This window comes from Conger conger, chromosome 17, assembly GCF_963514075.1.
Source record: "Conger conger chromosome 17, fConCon1.1, whole genome shotgun sequence".
Classification (NCBI taxonomy): Eukaryota; Metazoa; Chordata; class Actinopteri; order Anguilliformes; family Congridae; genus Conger; species Conger conger.
Window position 1 is genome coordinate 17,509,796 of NC_083776.1, and position 27,891 is coordinate 17,537,686.

Below are 27,891 nucleotides of genomic sequence, written 5' to 3' on the forward strand. Positions count from 1 at the left end.
ATGACCTCATTTCTGCTGGTTTAGGCATTCCCAGAAAACTATTCCCAGGAATACTTAAAAGAGTATATTATGTCTATCGCAGACAGCTCACTTTTTACAGTACATATTATTTCAGTTTTAGTGTATGTTTTCAATTGGCTCAGACAGTTCTTGTGTGTAATTGCAATTTCTGATGACTTGCTCCTTTGCAATGGTAGGTACTGCATATGGCCAGTGGTTTCTGCTCAAAAGCAAGAACATACATGTCATAACTCTTATACAGCTCATACAATAACATCATACTTCCAGAGGTTGTACAGTGTATGTTACCAAATGATTCTGCAAAGAATATATAACTCAGATATAACTATGTCCTATAGAATGCAGCATGAGAGCCTACCTTTAAGGGAAGAAATACCGGTGCATTATAAAAACTGATGAGAATGACAAATAATATTTGCTTTGAGGTTAGAGAAGTGCATTTCCATGTTTAAGATCACTCATTCCCAAATGCACCTACTATACCAGCATTGTTCACCTGTGTAAGTATTTAAAGTATCCGTCATTATACTGCCTGGGCCCATTGAAAACATACACTAAATCTGAAATTCCCAGGTGAACCTTATCCAGGTGAATTTAAACAGTTGTCTCTAGGGACACTGAGTGGGCAAAGTGTACAAACAGTAAACATATGATAGTCAAGGGATCACACATTCTAATTGTTATTTTATGATGCTGTTTTACATATAAAGCATTTACACTGCTGGGGATATTCAGGTGAAGTACTCAAATCAAGCACACAGCAGCAGCACCAGGAGCCAGACCAGTAGCCTTTGTGATTCCCCATTACTCATGTCACAACAGCGCCCCCTCTGGTTGAGCAGCACATTTTCCTCCTACTGCTGCTCAACAACAGACCTCAGCAAGTGAGTCTGAGATACACTGGCTGTGTGTGATTCAGAGAGAGTTGCCCATCATATCCAGAGTTAATGACAGGAGTGTTTGAGAGATGAGACTGCAAAGTACATTTGGGCATTCAGAATTAGGAGAGAATAAAAAAAGGGAATAAAAACATGTTTAAACACTGACAGTGTGCAGGGTAATAATAACACTGGCAGTGTGCTGGGTAATAATAGCACTGACGGTGTGTATCGCAGGGAAATCGAGTCTCAGTCCCTGATGGACTGAAATCCTCCAGGCAGCATGAGGCGTATTGGCCAGACTGAGATCTTAGGCAGGAAAAGCTCAGATCAGGGAGAGAACCTGAATAAAGCATCTCACCAGCCCACCCCAGGCTATGCAGTAATGTCAACTGACCACCAGAGGGCGAATACATCGTGAGATTTGCTAATGACACGCACCAAAGGCAACATCTGTATAATCCTCATTTAAAACTTGATTATGCTTAAATATGTGGCTGAGGGAGCAGTATTTTCGTAATTATGTGCATTATCTATGACAAACGAACACACACATGCACACACACATATCTCATGGTTCCGAACCAGGTGTCTAGTGGGCTACCTGGAACCTCAGGGAGGAATCATACATCATCAAACCACATAGAGAAAAAACAAGGACACGGTGTAAAGTAGAAATGTTCCACACAGACAACACAGAGAGATGAAGACTGTATGAATTGTATGTGGAGGTAATACCCTGCTCTGTGTCTATGGTAGATGCCTGTGTTAACGATGTACAGGCTGTGCACAGAAGCCCAGATTAGCCACACTCTGTTTTATTATTGATACAGTCCTGCATACTCACTCTCCATAAAATCAGAAACTCATTGTCCATCCCGCAGTTTCACTCTGCTTCAGTCTGTACACTGTGCAGTGGAATGATACAGAGCTATATTCACATCTGCTGAAAAGCTTACATTCAGACAAAGCTACTGCACAAATATCACCATATTGTAATGACTCTCATATGATGCAATTTCTGCATTATTATTTGTATTATTATTATTATTATTGGTGACTGCACAACCCTGCTTGTGACACAGTAGACTGTATATACTAATGTATTTGGACAGTGACACAGTTTTTGTTATTTTGGCTACGGCACATTGGATTTGAATGACTGACGTTACACCACAAACTGACACCTTGAAGTTGAGGGTATTTACATCCATACCAGGTGATCCATGTAGGAACCACAGCCCTTTCAACAGTAGACACACTAGTCCTCCATGTAAGGGGTGCAGAAATAATGGGACAGGTGGCTGCTTAGCCCTTTCTTGGCCAGCTGTGTGTCTTTGCGTGATTATTTGATGCAGAAGAAAGCTAAAAATAGATATAGAGCTAATTTGCATTTGGAGTTGCTGTTGCCTCTCAACATAAGGACCAAGTAAGTATCAGTGTTAGAAAAACAGGTAATCAGGTTATCATGAGACTGAAAATGTGAATAAATCGAGACGTAGCCCATCACAATGAGTACATCAAAATAAAATGTTTGACACATTATTAGGAAGCAAGAACAGACTGGTGAGCCCAGCAATGGCAAACGACCTGGTAGACCATCTAGTGCACAACCAAAGAATACTTTCAATTGTGAAGAAAACCTCCTTTTCAACTGTCGAACACATCAAGAACAGTTTCCATGATGTAGGCATAGGTGTGTCAAAGTCTACCATAAAGGGAAGGCTTTAGCAGCATAACCTCAGAGGGATCGATGCAAGATCCAAACCACTGGTCCAGTAGTGTTAGCCTCAAGAACAGAACAGCCAGGTAACAGTTTGATAAAAGCTACATAAAAAACTGGAGAGTATTAAAGGTACAATAAGTAAGGTAATTTTGGTGTTAAAATATTGTTACAAGACCCTTGTAAATCCCTTCCTATCATTGAAAAAGGCTCACTGACATGTTCACTCACCCTCTACCTGTGTTTATAGTCCTTAAATTCCGGTTTAAAAATAAGCAGTTGACGGGCACTCTGTACCAAAACATTGTATAGCTGTACAACAATTAATTGGTTGAAAATTGGTTCTAATTGCCACAGCCAATGGCATTTCAACTTCAGCGCGTTCAGAGAAGGGGAGGAATAAACAGCGTTGTGATTTGAGGAACTGCTCATGATCCAAAGCATACCATTTAATCTGTGAAACATAGTGGGCCCAGTATGGCTAGGGCATGTATTGTATGGCTGTCACTGGAACTGGCTCACTTGTGTTCATTGATGATGTCATTACTGAGGGCAGTAGCAGGATGAATTCCTAGTGAATCTTGTCTGCCCTGATCCAACCAAATGTCTCCAAGCTCATTGGACGGCACTTCAAATTGCAGCAGGATAATGACTACAAACACACTGCTAAAGCAACCAATGAGTTTTTCAGAGCCAAAAAATGGAATGTATCTGACTAAGTCGATTACCCATCTTGAATCCAACTGAACATGCGTTTCACTTGCTGAAAACAAGATTGAAGACAAAATGCTTCAGAAACAAACAGGAACTGATGCTGGCTGCAGTACAGGCCTGGCAGAGCATCACCAGGGAAGATACTCAGCGTCTGGCCAAGTCTATGGCTAGTAGGCAGTCTTCAAATACAAAGGATTCGCTACCATGAACAAAAAATGTTTCTTTTTTGTTTTTTTCATTGCAGATTATTTTTACTTGTCCAAATATTTTTGCTCCCCTAAAATGCAAGGACTGTGTTTAAAAAGGGCTGTAATTCCTACATTGATGTCCCAATGTGAATGTACACTCAGTGAACAATTTATTACGTAGTCCTGAACACCAGCTTGTTAATGCAAATATTTAATCAGCGAATCATGTTGCAGCAACTAAATGCATAAAAGTGTGCAGTCGTGGTAAAGAGGTTCAGCTGTTTTTCAGACCAAATGTCAGAATAGGGAAGAAATGTGATCCAAGTGACTTTGACCGTAGAATGAGTGTTGGTGGCAGACAGGGTGGTTTGAGTATCTCTGACACTGCTGATCTCCTGGGATTTTCACACAATAGGCTTTAGAGTTTTCAGAGAATGGAACATAAAACACAAAACATCCAGTGGGCAGCAGTTCTGCAGGCAGAAACGTGTTGTTAATGAGAGAGGTTAGAGGATAAGGGTCAGACTGGTTGAAGCTGACAGGAAGGTGACAGTAATGCTAATAACAGTGGTATGCAGAAAAGCATGTCTAAGTGGATAGGCTACAGCAGCAGAAGACTTCATCTAATTAGTCTAAAACATAAGTCTAATAAAAACCTAACAAACACTGACAGTCATCAGATAGTCCTCATATCGATGGTTTTATTTCAAATGCAATGTCAAAGCTGTCAAAGAAAATATGTCTGCTTTTATACTATATGAGGAGCCAGTTGAGAGCAGATTAGTTTTACTTTTGTACAATATTATTCCTCATGGGAATTAGTGCATGTGTGGCCCTGGAATAATCTCACTGTGCAGGTAAATCCATAAAAAGACTGAGATACTCATGCAGTGAGCACGACCAAAAGCTCTCCAGATGAAGAACGTAGCCTACTCCAGTTTCCATGGGAATCCGACCAACGTCACTCACACTCAATTACGCATTGAATACATGTCTTGTAATTGAACCGGGTAAATTGGCAGAGGGCTAATATTTTGACATTGGACAACTACACTGTCTTCCCTTGGTCACAACTCTCACAGTTAGAATTACAGTGGTGGGCTACCACAGAAGAATAAAGCCATATTCACCTGCGTTTTAAACGCTTGTAGTGGGCAACCCTTACGGTTATGTTGCCAATCGCGCTTATTGTGTGACTTCGCTTGTTTGAAGGAGGGTGACTGCCTGCATCACGTGGTCACAGACAGCATCACTAGTAAAGCAAGGAGCAATCTAGGAGGCGGCGAGAGCTTTCGCTATGGAGCATCAGGGCTGCGGCGCTGTCTGACTGTACGGGCTCGCCAACTCATTCCGCTGGGACTGCACTTCAAACGCACAGGTAGGCCAGTCAGTCCGGGCCAGGTCGCTGGATACAAGCTCTGCACATCTGGCGTGCACATGCGAAATATTAAAAATATAAATCACAAGACTACCCTTCCCAAAAAAAAAGGAAAAAAAAAACGGTTATTGGAGAAAGGAAGCCTTTTCTCTCCAGGAGTATTCGTTTCGTTGTAGCGTCATGCACATTGTACTTACGAGGAACAACAGACCATTGATATGCATTAAATAAAATCCACCACGTGAATGATCGAGCATCATTGGTTTAGATACAAAAAGATGAAGCGCGTTCCCTGACCACTCGCGTCTGGTAGCATTTTGCGGAAGATGCACGAGGAATTATTAAAGTAGGTGATGTATCGATTGCGACGGAAGCGGTGTTGGATTAGCTTATTTTCTGCCATTCGCCGTGAATCGTTTAACAATGATTAAATACATTAACTGTGTTATCGCTGCTTATGTAGCCTATAATACATAACAACAGCAAGAGTGACGCTACAATGTCCAATAACATCAGTGTTTTTATATTTGCTATGAACAAAGAGCAGCCAATGTTGTCTGAGCGCAGTGTATTGCCTTGAAGAGGGTTAACTCCGAAATGAGCAAATTCATGAAATCTAGGTTAGCATATTACAGGATCTCAAATATTCACTTAAGCTTCTTCCGATTTATACTGGTTTTTCGTATATGCAATAACTTGTGCAATAATAAATCAACGAATTCCATAAATGTCCGTACATGCATTCAATCGCATCGGATGGCAGGGTGGTCATTACAGCGCTTTTCCCAGTAGCAACCCCACCTATAATATAACTGATTATCTATTTTCGAAAACGCATCGATAACTGCTTAGCGCTGCCGCCAATTTTTAAGGAAGCATTGCATGACTGTCATGATTACAGAGGAAAATACGGCTGACACAATATCGCCAAGTGCTAAAGTATTTTTTTTAAATAGGCTATCGGTAAAAGATTTATTGTAATTTCTATCGTCTCATCTCATGTTGTCAGCGTAGAACATTTACCATTTACAACCAGTGACGATGACGGATCATGACGTTATTTCTGCAGATAATGCTTTGAAGAAGCTGGGAAATTCAGTACAGTATTGTTAGTATTGTTGAATGGACACATCGTTTTAGCGCGCTCACCATTCGCGTTTCCGAATTGTGCCCCACATTAGACAAAATTGAGTCCGTGCCAAATTATAAAACAAATATTAGATTACAATGGGCGTACTAAAAATCATAAGGCCCATAACAATACACATGCAGCTGTCTGCATTTCAAACACGTTTCTTACGTGCAGTGGAAATGTATCAGTTAAACAGGTGCAGTCAGTGGTCTGTATGTAGAACAGACGCAGTTATTATGAGGTTGTTGGGCTTCCTTTTACTGCATGTAGGGTGCCCTAAATGTAGACAGCTGCAGTGGCATGTCAACAATATGCAAAGTGCCAGTGCTTTTCCCAGAATGCTCTGCATGATTCTTATGTATTTCAATATTTAAAAACCATCAATGTTAGTCTTGTTCCTGCCGTTGGGTAGCTGTGTTCATTAGACGGAGTGAGATACATATTTGGCTATACTTCCAAGGGGTTGGTGCTGCACATCTGGCAGTGTCTGTTTATTTCCGTGTTCTTGTGTAGATTTCTGAACGCCATGGAAATTAGTACTTACAGCATGTCTCTTGCCCACACACGGGTCTATATATAGGCATTTGCATCAAGAGATGGTGTCCTGGTGCTCTGAGAAAATGCACAGAAAATTGCTGCTCTTCCGAAGAGAATCATGCAGGTTTTAGATGGAAGGCCGTTCCTGGTAGCGCAGATGTTCTGGGTGCCAAGGGGCTGGAGTGGCTAAGCACATATTACTGATTATTACCCACTTCCCAAGCAGCTTGATCAGAAGAGTAATGTGCTATGACTTACCCTCGGTGTGAAGCTACAAGCACGGGCTTGAGAAACCAGGCCTCGGTTATGAATGTACAACACAACGCTCCCTCTGTGAACATTTGTTTTACAATATGAGCTGAAATGCTGACAGTTCCCCTCCGACCCACATCTCCTACCTGCAGGAGTCCATAAAGGGTCATATCTAATTGGGATAATCTCCTGGTCTGGGTGCTTCGTCTGCTATTAATGAGAGCTGAATATGTGATCAATCCTCATTATTTTCCTGCCAATTGATTACCCGAGCGGACAGAGAGAGGTGCAGGTGCAGTCCTGCTGACTCCATGTCCAGTCAGACTGAATTAGACAGGCTGTAATGGGTGAAGAATAAGTCTGTCATCTCAAATCCAGGTTATGGAAGTCAGCAGTCCATAGTCCCGGTGCTGAGTAGGATCCTGGACCAGAAAGTTTAGAACAAACTCTGACAGAGTACTTTTAACTCTGATTGAGTATATTAAAGTCCTATGGTAGTGATGAACTGAGAGTTGATTTTAACCCTGACAGTGTTGTTGTGTTTTCTGATTTGTTTTGTCTTCAGATTTTAACTAATAGCGTATATTTAGTGAGAGTATGTTTAACTCTAATAAGTATAGTATATTTAGTTCCTATTGTAGTGATGTACTCGGAGTTGACAGTGTTAAAATGTGAGTTCTGGCATGTGGGGGAGTGGCTTCTGGTCCAGTTGTTTCCTTGACGCCATCACACAACCCGAAGGCATTTCTGTTAACTTCTTAAGTGAAAGGCAACTTAATGAATGAATTTTAGGAAGCTTTTTGCTTGTTTGCTGTCTACTGGTTCTGTATGATTCCAGAATCAGCCATATCCACTGTGCATCTTCCAGATGCAGACACGTACTCTCAGCAAAGGCAGCCCCCAAAAAATGACTGGATTGCCTCCATTTTATTTATCACTCAATAGGAACTGACATTGGAAAAACGAATGTGGGCTGTGGGTCATTTTGGTAGTTAGAATGCCATCTTCTGTGTTTCTGTCAAGATGAACTACACATGTGTTGTGATTTCCGATTTCTTGTTGTGCTTTCGGACTTATTGTTACGTTTCTGATTTCTTGTTGTATTTTCTGGTTTGTCATGTTTTCTGACTTGCCATGGTGTTTTCTGACCTGTGTTTTCAGATTTTTTGTTGATTTTTCTGATTTGTTGTTGTGTTTTCAGATTTGTCTGTGTTCTGATTTGTTGTAGTGTTTTTTTGTTTCTTTTAGTTTTTTTGGATTTGTAGTTTTGTTTTCTTATTTGTCATAGTGTTTTCTTGTGTTTTTTCTTTTTCTCGATTTTTTGCGTTTTCTGATTTGTAGTTGTGTTTTTTGACTTGTGTTTTCTGATTTGTTGTATTTTCTGATTTGTCGCGATGTTTTCTGGTTTGTCATTTTATTTTCTGATTTGTAGTTGTTTTTTTCTGATTTGTTGTTGTGTTTTTGTATTTGTTGTAGTGTTTCCTGACTTGTGTTTTTTGACTCGTTGTGTTTTCTGATTTGGTGTTGTGTTTTTGTATTTGTCATAGTGTTTTCTGATTTGTCGTAGTGTTTTCTGACTTGTGTTTTTGACTCGTTGTTGTGTTTTCTGATTTGTTGTTGTGATTTGTCGCCGTATCTCATCCCTAGATTTATTACCCCCATCCATTCTGATTTTAATGAATCTCTGTGGAGTCCACTCACAGAATGTGGGGGGTTAGTGGCACAAGTTGTTTTTATGAAGGTCAAGCCCACAAATAGTGAGATAAGCTTTGACCCTGTGGCCTGTCATCACAGTGGTGGCTGTGTTTAAGAGAGCTGACAGGCCGGTGAAGCAGCTCTACATGAATGAGGACGGGAGACCCGAGGTCCTCAGAGATGCCTTTCTGCTTCCCTGCTCGGGAAGTCTTTGCGTGTCAGAGTGCAGTGGACGCACTCCGGAGCCCACAGGGATCTGGTGACGACAAGAGGCCGATCGGCCTGTCGAGGTTTGTCACGAGTTTCGTCAGCTGTGTTTCTGCATCGCGTCCGATCTTACCATATGGAAATGAGCAACGAAACTTTCTTTTACTGTGTTGAATTATTATTTTTTAAATTATAAGTCAGCTGCCGTTTTTCCCATTTAACTGATTTCCTCCTAAACCCTCCTGATTATTTAGACTTAGATCATATCTAAAAATAAACAAACCTTGTGCCAAAACAACCCTATACAAGTGTGTTTTCCTGGATTCGTCTGAATGACTTGGCCCAACGTTTCTATCAGATAAAATAAAAAGTAATTTGTGACCTGATTAAAACCAGCGAGCAGTTCTCAGAATTCTTTAGAACTGTAATGGTGGTATTAGTAGTATTCTATGAGGGAGAGGTAGGATAGTGCTTGCTAGCTAATTGCCATGGGTAGGAAGAGATAGACGCTAGCTATCGCACAGTCATGCAGTTGCACAGTCAGAGAATGCACGTTCATACGGCTGTTGGCAGTGCATGGAAGAGAAGCACGTGCAGTACCTAACGTACAGTCCCCTGTGTTCTTTTTCAGAATGAAGCCACGGTGTCGTTTTAATAATAGTTACTCCATTCTGAATGAGCCAAATTTAAATCAAATGAGGATGAAGAGCTTTTATTTCAGTTAAACAAGTTAGAACTTAAGGTGTACTTTTAAAAACACAACAGGATGAATACTGTCCACGTGTTGTGCCATGGCAATGGCAATGGTGGTGTGGTTGTGTTTAGTTCAGCAGTTTCACTAGTGTGTGTGTGTGTGTGTGTGGATGTATGTGTGGTAGAGTGTGTGTGTGTGTGTGTGTGTGCATATGTGTGTGAGTGGTAGTGTGTGTGAGTGTTTGTGTTTGCATGTGGTTGTGTGTGTGTGTGTGTGTGTTGTGGTGCCCTTGGTGCTGTGACTCTGTTTAGTTCAGCGCAGTGTCAGTGGTCACTGTACCTTGTCATGGCTAAATGGTCAAGAAAAATACATTTGATTTTATGGCGGGTGTGTGTACATGGGCATTTTTGTGTACATGAATAGGAGGTTTGGTCTCATGATGAATAACTCTGAGGAGTGAATTAAAAGTGCAGTGTTTCTTTGGCTGAGCAAGCGAGATTAACCAGGCTAAAGGTGCTTGGCACAGTGAAGGCTGTCCACCAGGCAGTGGTATCGTTCACATGCCAGATATCCACAGTGCCTCCGTGCCAAAGTGCACATGCCACAGATGCCTGAAGTGTGGGTGCTTACTTACACACACACACACACACACACACACACACACATTTATTCCCATTCTCCCATTAGAAGAGTGTAGTGAAATGTAATCTGGGCCAGTGTGGAGGTGGACTGGGTCAGTCTTGTTTGGAGGCAGCCGTGGATCGGCTGGCAGACAGGGAACTCCACGGGTCTGTAACCAGACAGCCCCACGGACAAATCAGAAGGAAGGGAGGGAAGGTAAGAGCACCGAACACCGCACACAGCCCCACTCTCCGACTGACCACCGCACACAGCCCCGCTCTCCACGAACCCACCATTTACAGTGGAGAGTGGCCGTGAGATTAACAGCCACAAAACGGGGACTCGAGGAACAGCAGATAACCCTGTCTGTCAGGGACACGGGATATACGGGACACCTCTTTATTTAACCAACGCCTTGTCTGAACTGGGCGCACTCTGTAAAGCTGTCGTAGGGATCGCAGCTTTTCGCAGACACTCAGTGAGGTCAGTTTTCACGGCTGGCACTTCTGTACGTGGAAAACAACATGGAGTCTGTGCATGAGCCCTCGCACTCTGAAAGTCATTCCGATTTCTCAAGGACACCTAGAGTTAAAGAGTCTAGTGTGTTTACGGAGAAGACCAAAGTGTTTGCAAGGAAGACGTTTCCACCTGTCCACAGGCATTCAGGACAGTGCTAAACAATTTAGTATATTCTCCCTGATGTGTATGTGTCATGCCTGAGATAATGTGCATACTGTGTGAACAGTAAACTGAGATATCAGTGATGCTTCGCAAGTTTTAGTCGACAGCTCCGGCGTGGAAAGATCAAGGGTGTAGCTATTTGTTCCTCACGCGAGTGAATCAGACTGGGCTCAAGTGTGAATGTGGCGCATATTTAACAAGAGTGAACGGCTCACTGTGCCTATTATAATTCAGACAGGAATTTTATATACTTGTAGGCTTAGTGGCAGGTTTCTTTTTAGGGAAAGCCCTATTTTATATAGTAGAATCAATAATGATTTAGAGAATGTGCCTAAAGGCGTATATGTGTGTGAGTCTGTGCGAGTGTGTGTGAGACACTGTGTGTGAGAGAGAGTGTGTGTATGCGCATGTGTGTATGTATCTGAGTGCATGTGTGTGTATGTGTATGTGTCTGATTGTGTGTGCGCATGTGTGCATGTGTGTGTTTATATGTGTGTGTATGAGTGTGTGTGTGTGCTTTACAGCTGCAGTATGCAACAGCTCACTTTTGACACAGTTCAGTTCCACACTGAAATTTGCAGCAAAATGTCTGACTCATACATTGACAGTTTCTCGATGTTTGGCTCCCCTCTCTTAATCAGAACGGGCTCTCTTGAGCAGTGTTCTCCCAGAAGTGTTTCCTCTAAATCTCTGTCCAGACAGCAGTGTAAATCACCAGTAGCTCTTTCAGGACCAAATGAAATATGGAGGGAGGCTCTAAGGTGGTCTGGCACCAGGAGGCAGGTGATGAGCCAGCTACTACTTGCTGTTTGACCCGCATCCCAATATCCTGCAACAGTGAATTTGATCATGGCCAAGATTATCACTATGTCACTCTTTGAAAGGCATCTGGTCCGTAAGAACACAGCAGGCTCACGCTTGTGGTGTACCCAAATAATTGAACATTACTTTTAGGTTACCTATCGACATAGCCTGCCCTCCAGACAAAAACAATGGTTGTTTATCAGTCTCTTTGATATTGCGCAAAGCCAAATGATATGTCATTTAGAAGGTAGAAGGCACGATATGCTAGGAGATAATTAATGCACTTATTAATGCAGCTTGTGTATAAAATACTGGATCAAATTGAAAACAGTTTAGTGCAGTGCAGTGCACTCTTAACAGCAAGATACTTGCATAAGACTGCTCAATCATATTGGCTGCATAATGGTAGATATAATGATCATTGCTTGTTTAAAATAAAAGGTAATGATAAATGTTCATTATTAGCCTACATTTATAACATATTACATTTATTATGCCAAGAGAGAAATTGTGGTCTATGCATAATCTATGCGGAATATATATATTTTTTACACACATATTTTTTATGTTTTTGAGCTTTTCATATGATCCTCAAGCTTTCGATTTGTGTTCCATACTGATTCAACACATAGAACTTGAGCCGAGTTTTCTTCTCATCACTGTAAGTGCTTTAGTGTCCAGAAAAGCGCTGTATAGAATGATAATGATCTATCAAAATGTTGGTGCTAATGCTAGCTAACTAGTTAGCAAACAAAGTTAACAAATGTATCGTAATTTTGTAATTTCGCTGGTCAGCATTTACAGAGGCAGCCATGACACTGCACTAGAAAGTAACACCCATTTCTTCAAACCCCCGCCGACACAATTTGATTGACAGGTTTCCTGACTGCAAAGGCAGGCTTGTGTAGGGGTCCTCGCACGGGACTCCAAATTACGTAGGGTCCTCGCACGGGCCGCCAAATAACGCAGGGATTTTACTCTCTACGAAACCGGGGCGCCAGTTAAACGTTGTGTAGCAGTATAACTGCGAAAAGTAATCAGTCTCATAAAATTACTGTTATCAGAAATATCCAACCACAAATTTAGTATTTTTATTAATTAAAATAACCAATATTAATGATTGAACATACCGATAACCTGAAGGTTGGAAGTTCTTCGAAAGACTGCTTTAACTCGGCTCTCAGGTCTATGCGATTACAAAACGGACACCGGGGTTTAATAAAATATATTTATTAAACAAACATACAAACACATAACAGATAAACGAACGGGAATTAGTAGGGGAAGTTAGTATGTTAAGTTAGGGCGTGTATGTGTGGGTGCGCGCGATCGCGCGTGTCGCTTGAACAAAGGAAAGGTGGGAGTAGCTAGCTGGAGTAAGCTAGAGTTCTGGGTGTGGTAATAAGTTAGAGTTAGCTGTGAGAAGGGACTACTTGGGTAGTTTTATTCTATATATGCGCAAAAGACGGCGAATCAATTCACGTACATATATATGTAGCTAACCAAACACATTACAATGGTTGGATGGTAAATATTGAAACACAGATTCACAAAAACAGTTAAGACTAAACTAAACACTGGCTATGCCTGAATGTTTGTTTTCTTACTGAGTCCATACGCATTGCTGGATCCAAAAGACATGCTGTCCTTGTAGAAGCGGCGATGGTGCTGTGAATGGTGTCCGGGAGAGATGCGCAGGCTGGAGTGTTCCCGTCTTAGCAGCGTGTTGTCGTCTGATCCGCTGGTCCTTTTCCAGGTGTAAAAGTTCGTTGCTGTTTCGTTGTTGAGCTTTATTGGGGTAAACTGATGTAGCGTTCCGCGTACAACAATTTCCACTCACTATAGGCCACGTAGTTACCGCGAGGTAGGCCTGGTAGTGCGCTGTGCAGCATTCAGCCTCTGTCCGAGTCTCGGAGCAGATGAGCTGAAGCGAATGGCCAAAAAGGATGCGTCGAAGAGTAGAAGCAGAACAAGCAGAACAAGCAGAAAAAGCAGAAGAGAGATCCCAAGAACGTGTCTTGCTCTTATACGGGACCGTTTATTGCTCCCGCCATTACGGAATTGGCTGAACCAAGTTAGACGTCATTCGTGGTGGACATCGCAGAATTTTCCTGTGGGAATGTGGAAGTTGTAGTCCCTACACTTGCATTATCACCTCAAATTTTGGCGAGGTTTGTGCATGACCACGTGAAAATGATAATGCAAAGGTAGGTTTGCATTATCAACTAGAATTTTGGCAGGGTTTTCCATCACCAAGTGAAAATGATAATGGAACAATGATAATTTAGTAGACAATCGTACCCTATCTATTCCAATTGCCTGTGTGTTAGCTAGGGATACACCGCCCACACCCCATCCCTTGGCGGCCCATGGCCCGGATGGATCAGGGGATCCTGAGAATGACACACCTTCTCCAAGCTGCCTCGCAATTATGCTGCTCCATGTGAGCCGGCCAAACTCAGCTTTGGCAGGACCGGGAATCGAACCCCGTAAACCCGGAATCATTTTTGCGTGGTCCTCGGTGTGCAACTGCAATGAACTGATGCCTGCATCAAGCTCCGTTCATTTATCAGAGTAAAACTTTCAAGCAGTGCAGCTGTTTTTTGTCCACCACTTGGTTGGACTGTGGGAACAGAGGATGCAGATATTGCAGTGAGGGTACGGGGTCCAGCTGGCAGACAGAGATAGACCCACGACCCATGAGAACAAGTAAACACAGACAGCTAGGCCAGCTCTGCCTCCTTCTGCCCGTGGTAACTCCACATATCCCAGCCGTATTTACATGAAGACAAGACCTTTTGACCACTAGCTGCGAGTAAAGTGGCAATGCTGAAAGTATTAAGCACTCCCAATCAGAGGCATGTTTTTCAATAGCACACAGGTTAATTTCTGAGGGCAACTTACAGCTTTAAGAGTACGCTGTCTGTAAATATGCCGGATAAACACTGTCTGCAGCTGATTCCGGAGAATCTAGCAAAAACCCCAGAGGAATTTCTTCATAATATGCTGTAAAACAGAAGTCCTAGTGATGGCTGTTCACACGGACACTCTCAGCTCTTAAGAAAGACCTCTTGTTTAGAACAGCAGGCCATTATCTGACCTGCAGTTCTCTACATCTCTCTCTGACTGGCCAAGCTCTTGTGTTTGAATTGACCCTCTTCCTTGAAACATCTCAAAAGCACTACAGACATCAGTTCAGCTTACACACAATCCGCATCTGTCTGGTAAATTTGGACTTTGCCCATGGGAATTAATCTGTTGTTTGGCTGTGTGCAAATGAATAATTGTCTGATAAATTTCACTGTAGACTTGACAGATTTGCTGGCATTCATTATTAGTCCAGGCCTGCTAGATTTTACAAGTGTTTTTACCAGCAGATTTTTATGTTTGCATTGGTTGTTCACCTAAACGGAAGTTGTCTGTCTCATCATGTTGTGTTGGCAGTGCTACTGTGAATATTTCTTATCCCGTATATGTGCTTAATTCTGGAGGATATTTCTGCCAGCAAGTAAAGCTCAAGAATGACATACCAGCTTATTTCTTGTGCCAGTTTGCATTTAATAAGTGTTTACTGTCCACTTGAAACATGTCTAAAGATGCTATTTGGCAACTTCTAAAATGCCAAGATTATCATAAAAATAAGGCGTCAGAATAGCTTTTCACACGATAGCTCTCGTTTTTTATGGGAAATAGCTGCTTCTGTTCTTCTCACTAGCCAGGTGAGCAGATTGTAGTATTAATTGTTATCTTAATTGGATGGTATTAGCTTCTTCCCCTATTCAGGAAGTGTTAGCAAATTAACATGAACTGGAAAAACTGGTAGAGTGTGGATAATGAGCCCATTTTTGGCCACTGGGAGGACATGGCTTTTTTCCAGTTGTGGCAGCAGGCTACCAGTGGAGTCAGATCATTTCTAATCAGATCAGTCCTATGGCTCTCTTTAGCTGTGTAGTAGCATTTATTTTGAGTATAATACTAATTGCATTGCTGGTTAGTATGTCAACTTTACATTATTTTATTATAGATAAATAATGTAAAATAAAAATAATGCCTCAGTGCTTTCTTAGTAATAATGCTCTTCCGTATTCCTCAGAGTAACACTTATTCACTTGAAAGTTTTGTGTGTTAGTCAATTAGGTAATGAAAGTGTAGTTTAATGTAATGTAGTGTAGTATAATGTTTACCTGAGGTAAATAAAAACTCTCCAGTGGAGTGAAAAACCCTTAAACAGTGGTGAGAAACACCTCCCCAATGGCAAGGAACCCTGCCACCCTCTCCTGGGCTGCAGGAGGAATGGATGTAACGGAAATGTGTGACCCCGTGTTCTCTCTGTGCCTCTATGTGCAGGTTATGCCACCCCACAGGCTGACTGGAACCCCCGCTGTGAAAGAGAAGGGCTGATCTCGGACCAGTGCCCCCCCCCTCCCTCCCCCCGCTGCCCTCATACGTCCCCATGGCGACAGGAGGTCATGCCCCCGAGACAGACGTGCTGGTCAACCTGCATCAGGTAGGAGCCACTCCTCCCTCACCCCCCTCACCTCAGAAAAATCCCTGAGAGAGAGAGAGAGAGAGAGAGAGAGACACAGACAGAGAAAGAGAGAGCATGCCTAACATGAAAAAAAAAAGATACAGACATCCTGCATCTCCTCTCACACATGCCTACAGACACATGATGAAAATGACTGACGCTGGTGGGTTTAGCGATATTTAAAACAGATTGGGTTAAAAAGCCAATGCAGTTGGTGTCGTCTTGATAATTTGCAGTAAATCAATCATCCCTAATTAGACTCGGTCGCTCAGGCGACCTTAGCAACCGCCAACTGAGGGCCAGCAGCGGGCCATGCCACATGAGGCCCTGTGACACTCGCGAGTGGTAACTGACACTCGCGTGCGGTAACTGTGACACTCACTGTGTGTTTGTGATGGCAACTGTGTGTCTGTGACACTCACTGTGTGGCTCTGATGCTGACTGTGACTCTAATGCTCACTGTGGCTCTGACGCTCACTGTGTGACACACACTGTGACTTTGACACTCACTGTGACTCACTGCGTGGCTCTGACGCTCTCTGGCTCTCACTGACTCTGACACTCGCTGTGTGGCTCTCAGTGGCTCTGATGCACACTCTGTGGTTGTTATGCTCACTGTGACACTCACTGACTCTGATGTTTGCAGTGTGGCTCTGTGGGGAGCTGTGACTGATGCTTGCAGTGTGGCTCAGTGGGGAGCTGTGACTCTGATGCTTGCAGTGTGGCTCAGTGGGGAGCTGTGCCTCTCTGTGACTCTGATGCTTGCAGTGTGGCTCTGTGGGGAGCTGTGACTCTGATGCTTGCAGTGTGGCTCTGTGGGGAGCTGTGCGTTGAGATCCGTGCAGATGGACAGGCTCCCCCGGTTGTCTTCGTGCCGTACGATGGCGTCTCTCCACTCAGCATGTGCGCAGGGGGCTGATAGTAAAATGGCTGGAGTGCCACCAGCGACATCCCCACGGCTTTCTTTAGGACGTCTGGGGGACTGACACTGCTGTGTGCTGAATGCACCCAGGCCAGTGCTGCTCTCTACATGTTTTGGGTTATAAGTGGCTCCAGACAGGAGAGTAGGACAACCTCTCTCTGATATCCCAAACAAACAGTACTGGTGGTTTGACCTACAGGATTTCCCAACTTACACAGAAAAATCAAGGAACAGTAACTGCAGCATAAATACCGATTCGTCAATTATGTGTCTGTGACACTCACTGTGTGTTTGTGATGGCAACTGTGTGTCTGTGACACTCACTGTGTGGCTCTGATGCTGACTGTGACTCTAATGCTCACTGTGACTCTGACGCTCACTGTGTGACACACAATGTGACTTTGACACTCACTGTGACTCACTGCGTGGCTCTGACGCTCTCTGGCTCTCACTGACTCTGACACTCGCTGTGTGGCTCTCAGTGGCTCTGATGCTCACTCTGTGGTTGTTATGCTCACTGTGACACTCACTGACTCTGATGCTCACTGTGACTCACTGTGGCTCTGACGCTCACTGACTCTGATGTTTGCAGTGTGGCTCTGTGGGGAGCTGTGACTGATGCTTGCAGTGTGGCTCAGTGGGGAGCTGTGACTCTGATGCTTGCAGTGAGGCTCAGTGCGGAGCTGTGCCTCTCTGTGACTCCGATGCTTGCAGTGTGGCTCTGTGGGGAGCTGTGCGTTGAGATCCGTGCAGATGGACAGGCTCCCCCGGTTGTCTTCGTGCCGTACGATGGCGTCTCTCCACTCAGCATGTGCGCAGGGGGCTGATAGTAAAATGGCTGGAGTGCCACCAGCGACATCCCCACGGCTTTCTTTAGGACGTCTGGGGGACTGACACTGCTGTGTGCTGAATGCACCCAGGCCAGTGCTGCTCTCTACATGTTTTGGGTTATAAGTGGCTCCAGACAGGAGAGTAGGACAACCTCTCTCTGATATCCCAAACAAACAGTACTGGTGGTTTGACCTACAGGATTTCCCAACTTACACAGAAAAATCAAGGAACAGTAACTGCAGCATAAATACCGATTCGTCAATTATGTGTCTGTGACACTCACTGTGTGTTTGTGATGGCAACTGTGTGTCTGTGACACTCACTGTGTGGCTCTGATGCTGACTGTGACTCTAATGCTCACTGTGACTCTGACGCTCACTGTGTGACACACAATGTGACTTTGACACTCACTGTGACTCACTGCGTGGCTCTGACGCTCTCTGGCTCTCACTGACTCTGACACTCGCTGTGTGGCTCTCAGTGGCTCTGATGCTCACTCTGTGGTTGTTATGCTCACTGTGACACTCACTGACTCTGATGCTCACTGTGACTCACTGTGGCTCTGACGCTCACTGACTCTGATGTTTGCAGTGTGGCTCTGTGGGGAGCTGTGACTGATGCTTGCAGTGTGGCTCAGTGGGGAGCTGTGACTCTGATGCTTGCAGTGAGGCTCAGTGCGGAGCTGTGCCTCTCTGTGACTCCGATGCTTGCAGTGTGGCTCTGTGGGGAGCTGTGCGTTGAGATCCGTGCAGATGGACAGGCTCCCCCGGTTGTCTTCGTGCCGTACGATGGCGTCTCTCCACTCAGCATGTGCGCAGGGGGCTGATAGTAAAATGGCTGGAGTGCCACCAGCGACATCCCCACGGCTTTCTTTAGGACGTCTGGGGGACTGACACTGCTGTGTGCTGAATGCACCCAGGCCAGTGCTGCTCTCTACATGTTTTGGGTTATAAGTGGCTCCAGACAGGAGAGTAGGACAACCTCTCTCTGATATCCCAAACAAACAGTACTGGTGGTTTGACCTACAGGATTTCCCAACTTACACAGAAAAATCAAGGAACAGTAACTGCAGCATAAATACCGATTCGTCAATTATGTGTCTGTGACACTCACTGTGTGTTTGTGATGGCAACTGTGTGTCTGTGACACTCACTGTGTGGCTCTGATGCTGACTGTGACTCTAATGCTCACTGTGGCTCTGACGCTCACTGTGTGACACACACTGTGACTTTGACACTCACTGTGACTCACTGCGTGGCTCTGACGCTCTCTGGCTCTCACTGACTCTGACACTCGCTGTGTGGCTCTCAGTGGCTCTGATGCTCACTCTGTGGTTGTTATGCTCACTGTGACACTCACTGACTCTGATGCTCACTGTGACTCACTGTGGCTCTGACGCTCACTGACTCTGATGTTTGCAGTGTGGCTCTGTGGGGAGCTGTGACTGATGCTTGCAGTGTGGCTCAGTGGGGAGCTGTGACTCTGATGTTTGCAGTGAGGCTCAGTGCGGAGCTGTGCCTCTCTGTGACTCCGATGCTTGCAGTGTGGCTCTGTGGGGAGCTGTGACTCTGATGCCTGCAGTGTGGCTCAGTGGGGAGCTGTGCCTCTGATGCCTGCAGTGAGGCTCAGTGGGGAGCTGTGCCTCTCTGTGACTCTGATGCTTGCAGTGTGGCTCAGTGGGGAGCTGTGCCTCTCTGTGACTCTGATGCCTGCAGTGTGGCTCTGTGGGGAGCTGTGCCTCTCTGTGACTCTGATGCTTGCAGTGTGGCTCAGTGGGGAGCTGTGACTCTCTGTGACTCTGATGCTTGCAGTGTGGCTCTGTGGGGAGCTGTGCGTTGAGATCCGTGCAGATGGACAGGCTCCCCCGGTTGTCTTCGTGCCGTACGATGGCTCTCTCCGCTCAGCGTGTGCGCAGGGGGCTGATAGTAAAATGGCTGGAGTGCCACCAGCGACATCCCCACGGTTTTCTTTAGGATGTCTGGGGGACTGACACTGCTGTGTGCTGAATGCACCCAGGCCAGTGCTGCTCTCTACATGTTTTGGGTTATAAGTGGCTCCAGACAGGAGAGTAGGACAACCTCTCTCTGATATCCCAAACAAACAGTACTGGTGGTTTGACCTACAGGATTTCCCAACTTACACAGAAAAATCAAGGAACAGTAACTGCAGCATAAATACCGATTCGTCAATTAAATACACTTCACTTAATTTCATTTAATTCATTAGATGTTCATATGCTGCCTTTTTAGTTTTTCTGCAGTTAGATGAATTAAAAAATTTGAAGGTACACTTTCTCAGAAAGTGACAGTGGAGGTAAAATTATGTTCTTCAGGGATAGAATTTCCCAAGTGTACAGTGAAAGTACAGTAATAATGTCTTTTGGTACAAATGAGTATGCCTTCCAAGCAAAAAAATATACAAATGAATTAAATACGTATATTGTTGGCTAGGGGTAAAATGTTATGTACCTACAGGGTGCCACCCCTCTCCCGACCTGATCAGACCTCTCCACTGCTGATCAGACCTCTCCCCTGCTGATCAGACCTCTCCACTGCTGATCAGACCTCTCCCCTGCTGATCAGACCTCTCCCCTGCTGATCAGACCTCTCCACTGCTGATCAGACCTCTCCCCTGCTGATCAGACCTCTCCACTGCTGATCAGACCTCTCCCCTGCTGATCAGACCTCTCCACTGCTGATCAGACCTCTCCCCTGCTGATCAGACCTCTCCACTGCTGATCAGACCTCTCCCCAGTCTCAGCTCTTCCGGAGCTGAGACCGCGGCAGCTTGGGCTGCTCTGAAACGAGAAAGACAGGCTTTTATTTCCCCCGGCTCTTATCATCCATCCTGCCCTTTCCAAATGCCGACCGGCCCATATCAAAGTGATCGTTTTGTATTTTCTCATACGAGAGGTCCCGGACAACAGACAGGCACTGATTGAACTGATCCTTATTCTGATGAGAGTGTAAGTCACCGTAATAATGTGAAGTAGATAATTATTCGAGTGACGCATATCATGCATATAGATGAGGTTTGGCCAGCATCAGAACACAGAGGGAAAATTCAGCACAGACGACACAGATTTCTGTTCAGACGACACGGGTGTCTGAACTCCGCAGCGTCAGGTGGTTGGGGAAAGGTGTAGTGTGCAGAATGGCGTGCGATAGCCAGCAGCCCTCTAATTGGCTGATTAGGCCTGTAGGCCCAGAAATGGCTCTGGTGTGTACAAAAGTGGATCGCCCCTGCGGGGTTCACCTAGAAGCAGTGTGCGCACGGCTAGCGGCTTTTTCCCACCGCGCGGCCTATGAATGTGCGCTGTTCCGCATATCAGGTTCACCTGAGAGTGGAAATGAACACCCAGCCCCAGCCGTGCTCCTGAGGCAGTCTGCTCTTAGCCCAGACGAGTGAGGGCGCCCCGTGGGATAAGAACAGACTGGCTGGCAGTGATCGCTTTACTCCCCTCCCACTGAATTTACCCAGAGGGCAAGCTGAACGCTTCTGTCCCTTCTGGCTCCATATTTCACTGAACAATATTCAAACCTCATTCAAATCAGCACAATGTGATATTCAGTGACTGAATGAGGGAAACGTATCAGCGACTAAATTTAGCCAAGGAAGAGAAATTACAAATAGCACAGTAAAAATCCCATTGTGACACTTTGAAGTAAACTGGGCCAAGTGTTCTCAAACTAAAATATCATTTGAAGTACAATTGATTTCAGTTAAGGGTAATTTTTCTTACAGGAATAAAAAAAGGCTTTTGGCAGTTTTGTACAGGTAAACGGACCTGACTGACATACTGGCATTTGGGGCCGTATTATTGATAGTGGGAATCTTTAAATAAACATCTGAATTGCAGATGATTCATTTGGACTCTTCAGTGTTTATTTGCTTGTAGTGCAGTGAACCTTCTGGACGTCTGGAAGGACATAAGAGAGAGACTTTTCTCCTGCTTTCCGTCTCCCAGCGTAAGGAGCCCCACGATGGAAGAACTGTCTGTGTTGTTTGGTGGAGCTCCAGAGCCTGGCAAATCTCTCCGCCTCACACAGACTAACTCAAACAGACAGCAGTGCCGGCATTTTATCGGCCCCCTCCTTCAGAGACCCCAGAGAAAAGGCTTAAATAATACAATTGTCTTGGGTGAAACATCATGTTGCAGGGAAAATATTATTGATTATTATTTTATATGTACTGTATGTATGTCCTCCACACAGGACAACAGGGCTCAGCATGATAATTCTTGATATGAAGACTGGAGACTCCTGCCCTCTACAGGGGACAGAAAAGAACTGCCGGGTCTAAGGAGGATGTAAATGGACTGCATACCAATAAAAAAATAAATGATTTTGGCATAATGTTAACCACTCCCAATAGTTTACAGTGTGGTGTGGCACTCCTGGGTTTCATGTTAAATCTGCACTCGTTTCGGATTAGCCTGTTTCGGTTGCTGTAGCCATGATGGATAATTGAAGGTGTGGCACTCCTTTGTTTGATGTTAAAGCTGCACTCTGATCGGATCAGCCTGTTTCGGTTGCTGTAGCCCTGAAAGATGGATCAGGCTGATGTTGAGGAAAAGGTGATGCTCTTCATCGCTCCGGTGCAGTGCAGGGCATTCGTGTGATTACGGACACACTAATGCCCTGTCATATCACAATATGTGCCTTGTACGGACAAGGCACATATTGTGATATGACAGATGTAAACAGACAGGGCACATGTTGTGATTTGACAGATATGAACACACGGGGCACCTGTTGTGATATTACAGACATAGCATGTTGTGATACGACAGGACGCATGTTGTGATATTACAGATATAAACAGACAGGGCACATGTTGTGATATTACAGATATAAACGGACAAGGCGCATGTTATGATATTACAGATATGAACAGATATGCATGTTGAGCATGGTGACTGACTGATTGTTTACTGCTTTGTTTTCTGTTCTGTTGTCTTTCCTGGTGGCTCTGAGCGCTGGCAGAATGGGTGAGCCCTGGCATTCTGTCATTACCTATGGTTAAGGGCACATTATGGGCTGGGGTAGCACCCATTTTCTGAAATGTAAATCCTTTTTTTAATTCATGTATTTCCTTATAATGACCATAACTTATCATACTTAAAATAATTTATTGAGTACATTTTTTTTACACAGAACACAAAGCGCTTTACACTGCAAAATAAATGAGCAAAATAAATGAACTAAATAACATAATGAAGACAATAAACAGAAAATAATAAAAAAGTGATATTGGTAAGATAGATACCTAAGCTTGAGTCTGAAAACTGGTCAAATCTGGGCAGTTATTCTAGAAGATTGGAGCCCTCCTTGCAAATGCCTTCTCCTGTCATGCTTTAGAATGTGTGGTTTGGGTGGTGAGCAAGATTTATGTTGAGGGTCTAATGTGGTTGAGTCTGCGCTTCAAAGAAAACATAAATGTATTCTTACCTTAAAAGTGATGAGTAAAATTTCTCAAATCATTTGTAAGAGATACTGGAATCCAGTGCCGTGAAGCCAGGGGAGGTGTTATACGAGATGTGTTATTTATTCTGTGTAAAGGCCTGGCACCTGCATATTTTAACTGCAGATGGAAATAGGTATTTTCCACTGCGATGCAGAAGCAAAAGGATGCAATGAGATGAAATTCATGTGCAATAAAAAAATAAATAAATCAGTTTAACATTATACAACATTGATGGCTCACAATGCTGTCTCTCGATTATATTTTCCTGTGTGGTGGGGACTGTTTATGGACTTCCTGTTGAAGCGTGGACTGGTGGGGTCCAGTGTCACTGATCTTGGACACCAGGCCCTAGCCTCTGGCCTATGTAAGCTGTTTAATGTCTCTCCTCCAATCAGCTTCCATTAGCAGGCTAATCACCTGTCTAACAGCAGCATGCAGGCCGTCTCTTTGATTTCCTCTTTTAAAATCCAGCCAATCAGCCGGGGTCTGTGGGGCAGCAGGGACCATCTTCAACACTGTAATGTAATGTAATGTAAAAGTGGTAGAACTGCAGTGTTTGAGTGGAACTGCACTGTTTGAGTAGCAAAGTTTGAGTAGCACTGCAGTGTTTGAGTAGAACTGCAGTGTTTGAGTAGAACTGCAGTGTTTGAGTAGAACTCCAGTGTTTGAGTAGAATTGCAGTGTTTGAGTAGAACTGCAGTGCTTGAGTAGCAGAGTTTGAGTAGAACTGTAATGTTTGAGTAGAACTGCAGTGTTTGAGTAGCAGAGTTTGCGTAGAACTGCAGTGTTTCAGTAGTCATTGCCTACTTGGCCTACATCCAGCATTCATTGTTCAGTGCTCCCTGTTTGTAGTTGATCACCTGACTGCCTTGCATAGTCTATGGTTATTTTTAAATGTGTGTGCTAGGGCTGGGGGGTATACCTTATTTTTGGGTAAACCTGTATACATGCAATGGTACGTGAACAGCATTCTATTGTTTTTATTCAATTAAGAAATTGCACATTGCACCAATATTATAAATAATTAGCAGTGTAAAGTTAGGACAAATTGTCTGTTTGAATGAAACACACAATTTCATTCAATTACATTTGTCTCAAACAGCACATGCTGAGCAGTTTGTGGAAACACAGGATGGAGTCAGCGGTGAAACCGCTCATGTTCTGCTGCATCTGACTGCGCTGTTCCATTTTAAATGGGACATTGGTTGAAGGCTCGCTTGCAGTTAGCATTGTGACGTTTGTCAGTTTCTTTTATGAGAGGTGTGGTAAACAGAACAGCACGATTCAAGGAAAGCATTGGCTTACAGCTTTTTAATAAAGACAACTTTGAAGAGAAACAAAAGGCCAATCCAACAACCCCCCCCAGACTCACAATCAAAACCTATAACAACCATTCACAATGTCTAAAATACCGCTCCCAAAACCAGCTCCCAAGACCTGCAAACCAGGCCTTTTTTAAGGCCCATAATTAGGTACTGGGCCACAGTCGCAGTGATTACGATGAATCACAGTTGTGGCCCTGCCTGTAAGTGGGCCGGTGCTGCCCCTTGCTGGACATCACCCAAATCTCCCATCTTGGCACCACAGAGGTTTTAGGTATCACTGAGATTTTAATAAAATTCCTCCTGAAATTAGCACATCTGAACCACAGACTTTTTCTAGGTAGAAAAATGGACTTTACTTGAGTGAACCAATCATCTTTTCTTTTACCTGTGAATTTAATATCACTACCCCTCTGCAAACTAGGCCTGTTCACTGTGCTATGTGAATTCATGTAAGTTTGTAAAAAGATGTAAAAATCTTTACACTGGCTCCCTATGGACCCAGCCATAAATAAAGAATGGGTGCAGTGTATTTCTGATGCTCAGCTTAGCAAAAAAAGTATTTGTTTGCTCAGGACATTTCTTTGCAAACAACATGCTCCGTGAAATGGAGTAAAACACTGGGTAATACTCCCATGCATGCACACCTTCTGCATTTTTACAGTCAGGGTCATATTGCTGTACCGTTTCTGTCACAATGCTAATCTCTGTTAAAATGTGATATCTTAGCCATTATAGCAAACAGACCTACTGCCTACCTTGAAAACAAAATGAAAGAGGAATGTTGAAGGGATCTGGGAGGGCCCAGAACCTGACCTGGATGGCCCTCATATTCGGGATGTGACTCGGTGTTGTACATATACCGCGTGATAGCTCAGCATACTGCATACTGTTTCCTCAGGCTGTCTGGGGTGGAGTGGGTGGAGGGAGCGAAACGTGGGGTGGGTGTGTTCAGATTCCTGGGGACGGCACTGGAACCCATGCAGTTTGAGTGGGGGGGGGGGGGGGGGGGGTTGCTGTCACCATAGAGATCCCAGCAGGATTCAGCCCCCAGGGTGCACTGCTCCGGCGTTAGCGGGGGTCTGATCGAGCAGCGGCACCCGTTAACCAGTTGAGATTGCATTGTCATGGCAACGTCACCCTGGCAGCCAGCTGCAGCCCAACATCAGCAGCGTTAGTCAGAGCGAGTCAGACCCCCCAGAGATACCAGACCATAAAGCCCATCCATGCACTAGAACAGTGCCTTAACAAATACCAGACCATAGAGTCCATCCATTCACTAGAACAGAGCCTTTACAAATAGCAGACCATAGAGCCCATCCATGCTCTAGAACAGAGCCTTAACAAATACCAGACCATAGAGCCCATCCATGCTCTAGAACAGCCGTAACTGATACCAGATGCCAAGGAGCATAGGCCGCTGCCGACCTCCCACTGAGACGTGTTGGGTTTAATCTGCAAACAAGGCTGTTAGCCTGCGATGACCTCCCAGGCAGAGTCATCGGTCTGTTTTACCTGCTCAGTGAACAGAATCAGCCAGGTTCACACTCCTGTTCACTCAGCTCCAGGGGGTGGTTACCGTCTGTAAAACGGGCAGCATTCTCCCACCGCGTGATCCACAGCACTGGTCTATTCCCTGCCTGTCTGTGAGAGACTGCAGGTCAAATATGGACATAAATGCCATCCATTTTCCATTTTCCAATCATAGTAGTATGACGTCAAGAGGATGGTGTTTATAGACACAGACACACACACACACACACACAAGTGCACGCTTACACACGTACACACACACTCTTCTAACTGACCAGCAAACAAATGAGCATTGCGATTTGTCTGTGTACAGAGATGAAATCAGGAGTCCTGGGTAGCTCATTAATCTGTTCTAGTGAGACATAACATAGCCAAAGTGAAAGTTTCAGTCACATTACTTTTATGCTTTCAGCTGGAAGCAAGAAAACAGAATAGTTATTTCACACCACAGCCTCATGGTATAGTATTTGTGTTCTTTGTTTTTGTTTTGCAACGTCAAACAAAATGTTCATATTCTGTCCTGAGGCTGCTTGTATCTTGCCCGTCTGCGGCTAATCAGGTGAATACAGTTCAGGCACTTCTAAAGGTGAATACGTTTAGCCCAGAGGTCAGCCATCTTTATTTCAGTGACACGCTAGCACACGCCACCGCAATGGCTAATGAAGTGGCATCTTGATTTGTCTGAGAAGAGCCAGAGGAACACGTTTGACAAGAGGAATTAGTCCCCCTACTCAAATACATGTACCCCACCCCCACAGTGTTGTTTTGTCATGTTTAGCCATCTGTTAATTATCTACTGCTGCACAGACACAGCTGCGAAAATCCACACAAGATGAGATCTTTGGATTTAAAGGGGAACGCTATCCTGAAATCAATTTTGAATGGATCTGTTGACGGGTCTAACATATTACTGGTGGACGGATCAATTGAGTGCGAAGAAAATTTCATTTACATGATATTAGATATCCATCTCTCCTCCTGGAAAATCTGTAACCATGTATTTCATGTTCCTGGTTAAGCTTTACCCACTCTCAGTGTAATATTTATATGATAGGGATACAGTATATCAGAGTCAAATGGGCAGGTATAGGACACAATACAGGAGGAAGTTAACGATACATCCACCAACTTGAAAATATGCAAATTCCAGTTGTCAAAATTCAATCGGGTACTAGAACATTTAATTAGGATGAAGTTCCTCTTCATAAACCTTTTTTTAAATATCCATGTTATTCCCCAAATCTAGGTCCCGAATGCTGTTCGAAGAATAGTTTCTGGCTTAGTGAGACGTGTAACCTTTAAAAGTCAATGTCTAAATGAATGCAATAATTAATAGCCAATGTTAAAATCAGTGGCGGGTATATCAGGAGAATTCAGTAAGTGCATTCATTAAAGATCCACCCCACTCATGTTTTATTTAAGTTATTTTCAGAAACGATCACATGAAAGCCCCCCGAAATGGTGACCTGTGGAGTAAACAGGGGGCTATAACCCACCCCCCCTCCCCACCTGTGTGGGGAACACCCATTTCCTGTGAGACCCAGGGCCATGCTGGGAGAGAAGGTGCTGGGGTGATGAGTGCCTTCTTAAAAAAAGTTATCTGGTTTCCTGAATTTCAAGTGACCGTTTTTTAATCATTGCAATGTCCATTTTCTCTTAAAGTTATATTCCAGATGTCATTTCAACATTACTTTTAAGAAAAAAGCCACATAACAATGAACAAAAAAGTTATTGGTTTTTTTAATGGTCATTTGTGTTTACTTA

The 27,891-nt window shown here is 44.1% G+C and overlaps 1 protein-coding gene across 1 annotated transcript in view; it reads left to right on the forward strand.

The window, feature by feature from the left end:
- Positions 1-15,949: 15,949 nt before the first annotated feature.
- The window catches only part of slc4a3 (solute carrier family 4 member 3), a 50,760-nt gene continuing 38,818 nt past the window's right edge, over positions 15,950-27,891 (forward strand). Inside the window, exon 1 of the mRNA XM_061227087.1 lies at positions 15,950-16,032. Coding sequence (XP_061083071.1) covers positions 15,979-16,032 — 54 coding nt within the window. The 5' untranslated portion in view covers positions 15,950-15,978. The remainder of the gene's footprint in view (positions 16,033-27,891) is intronic.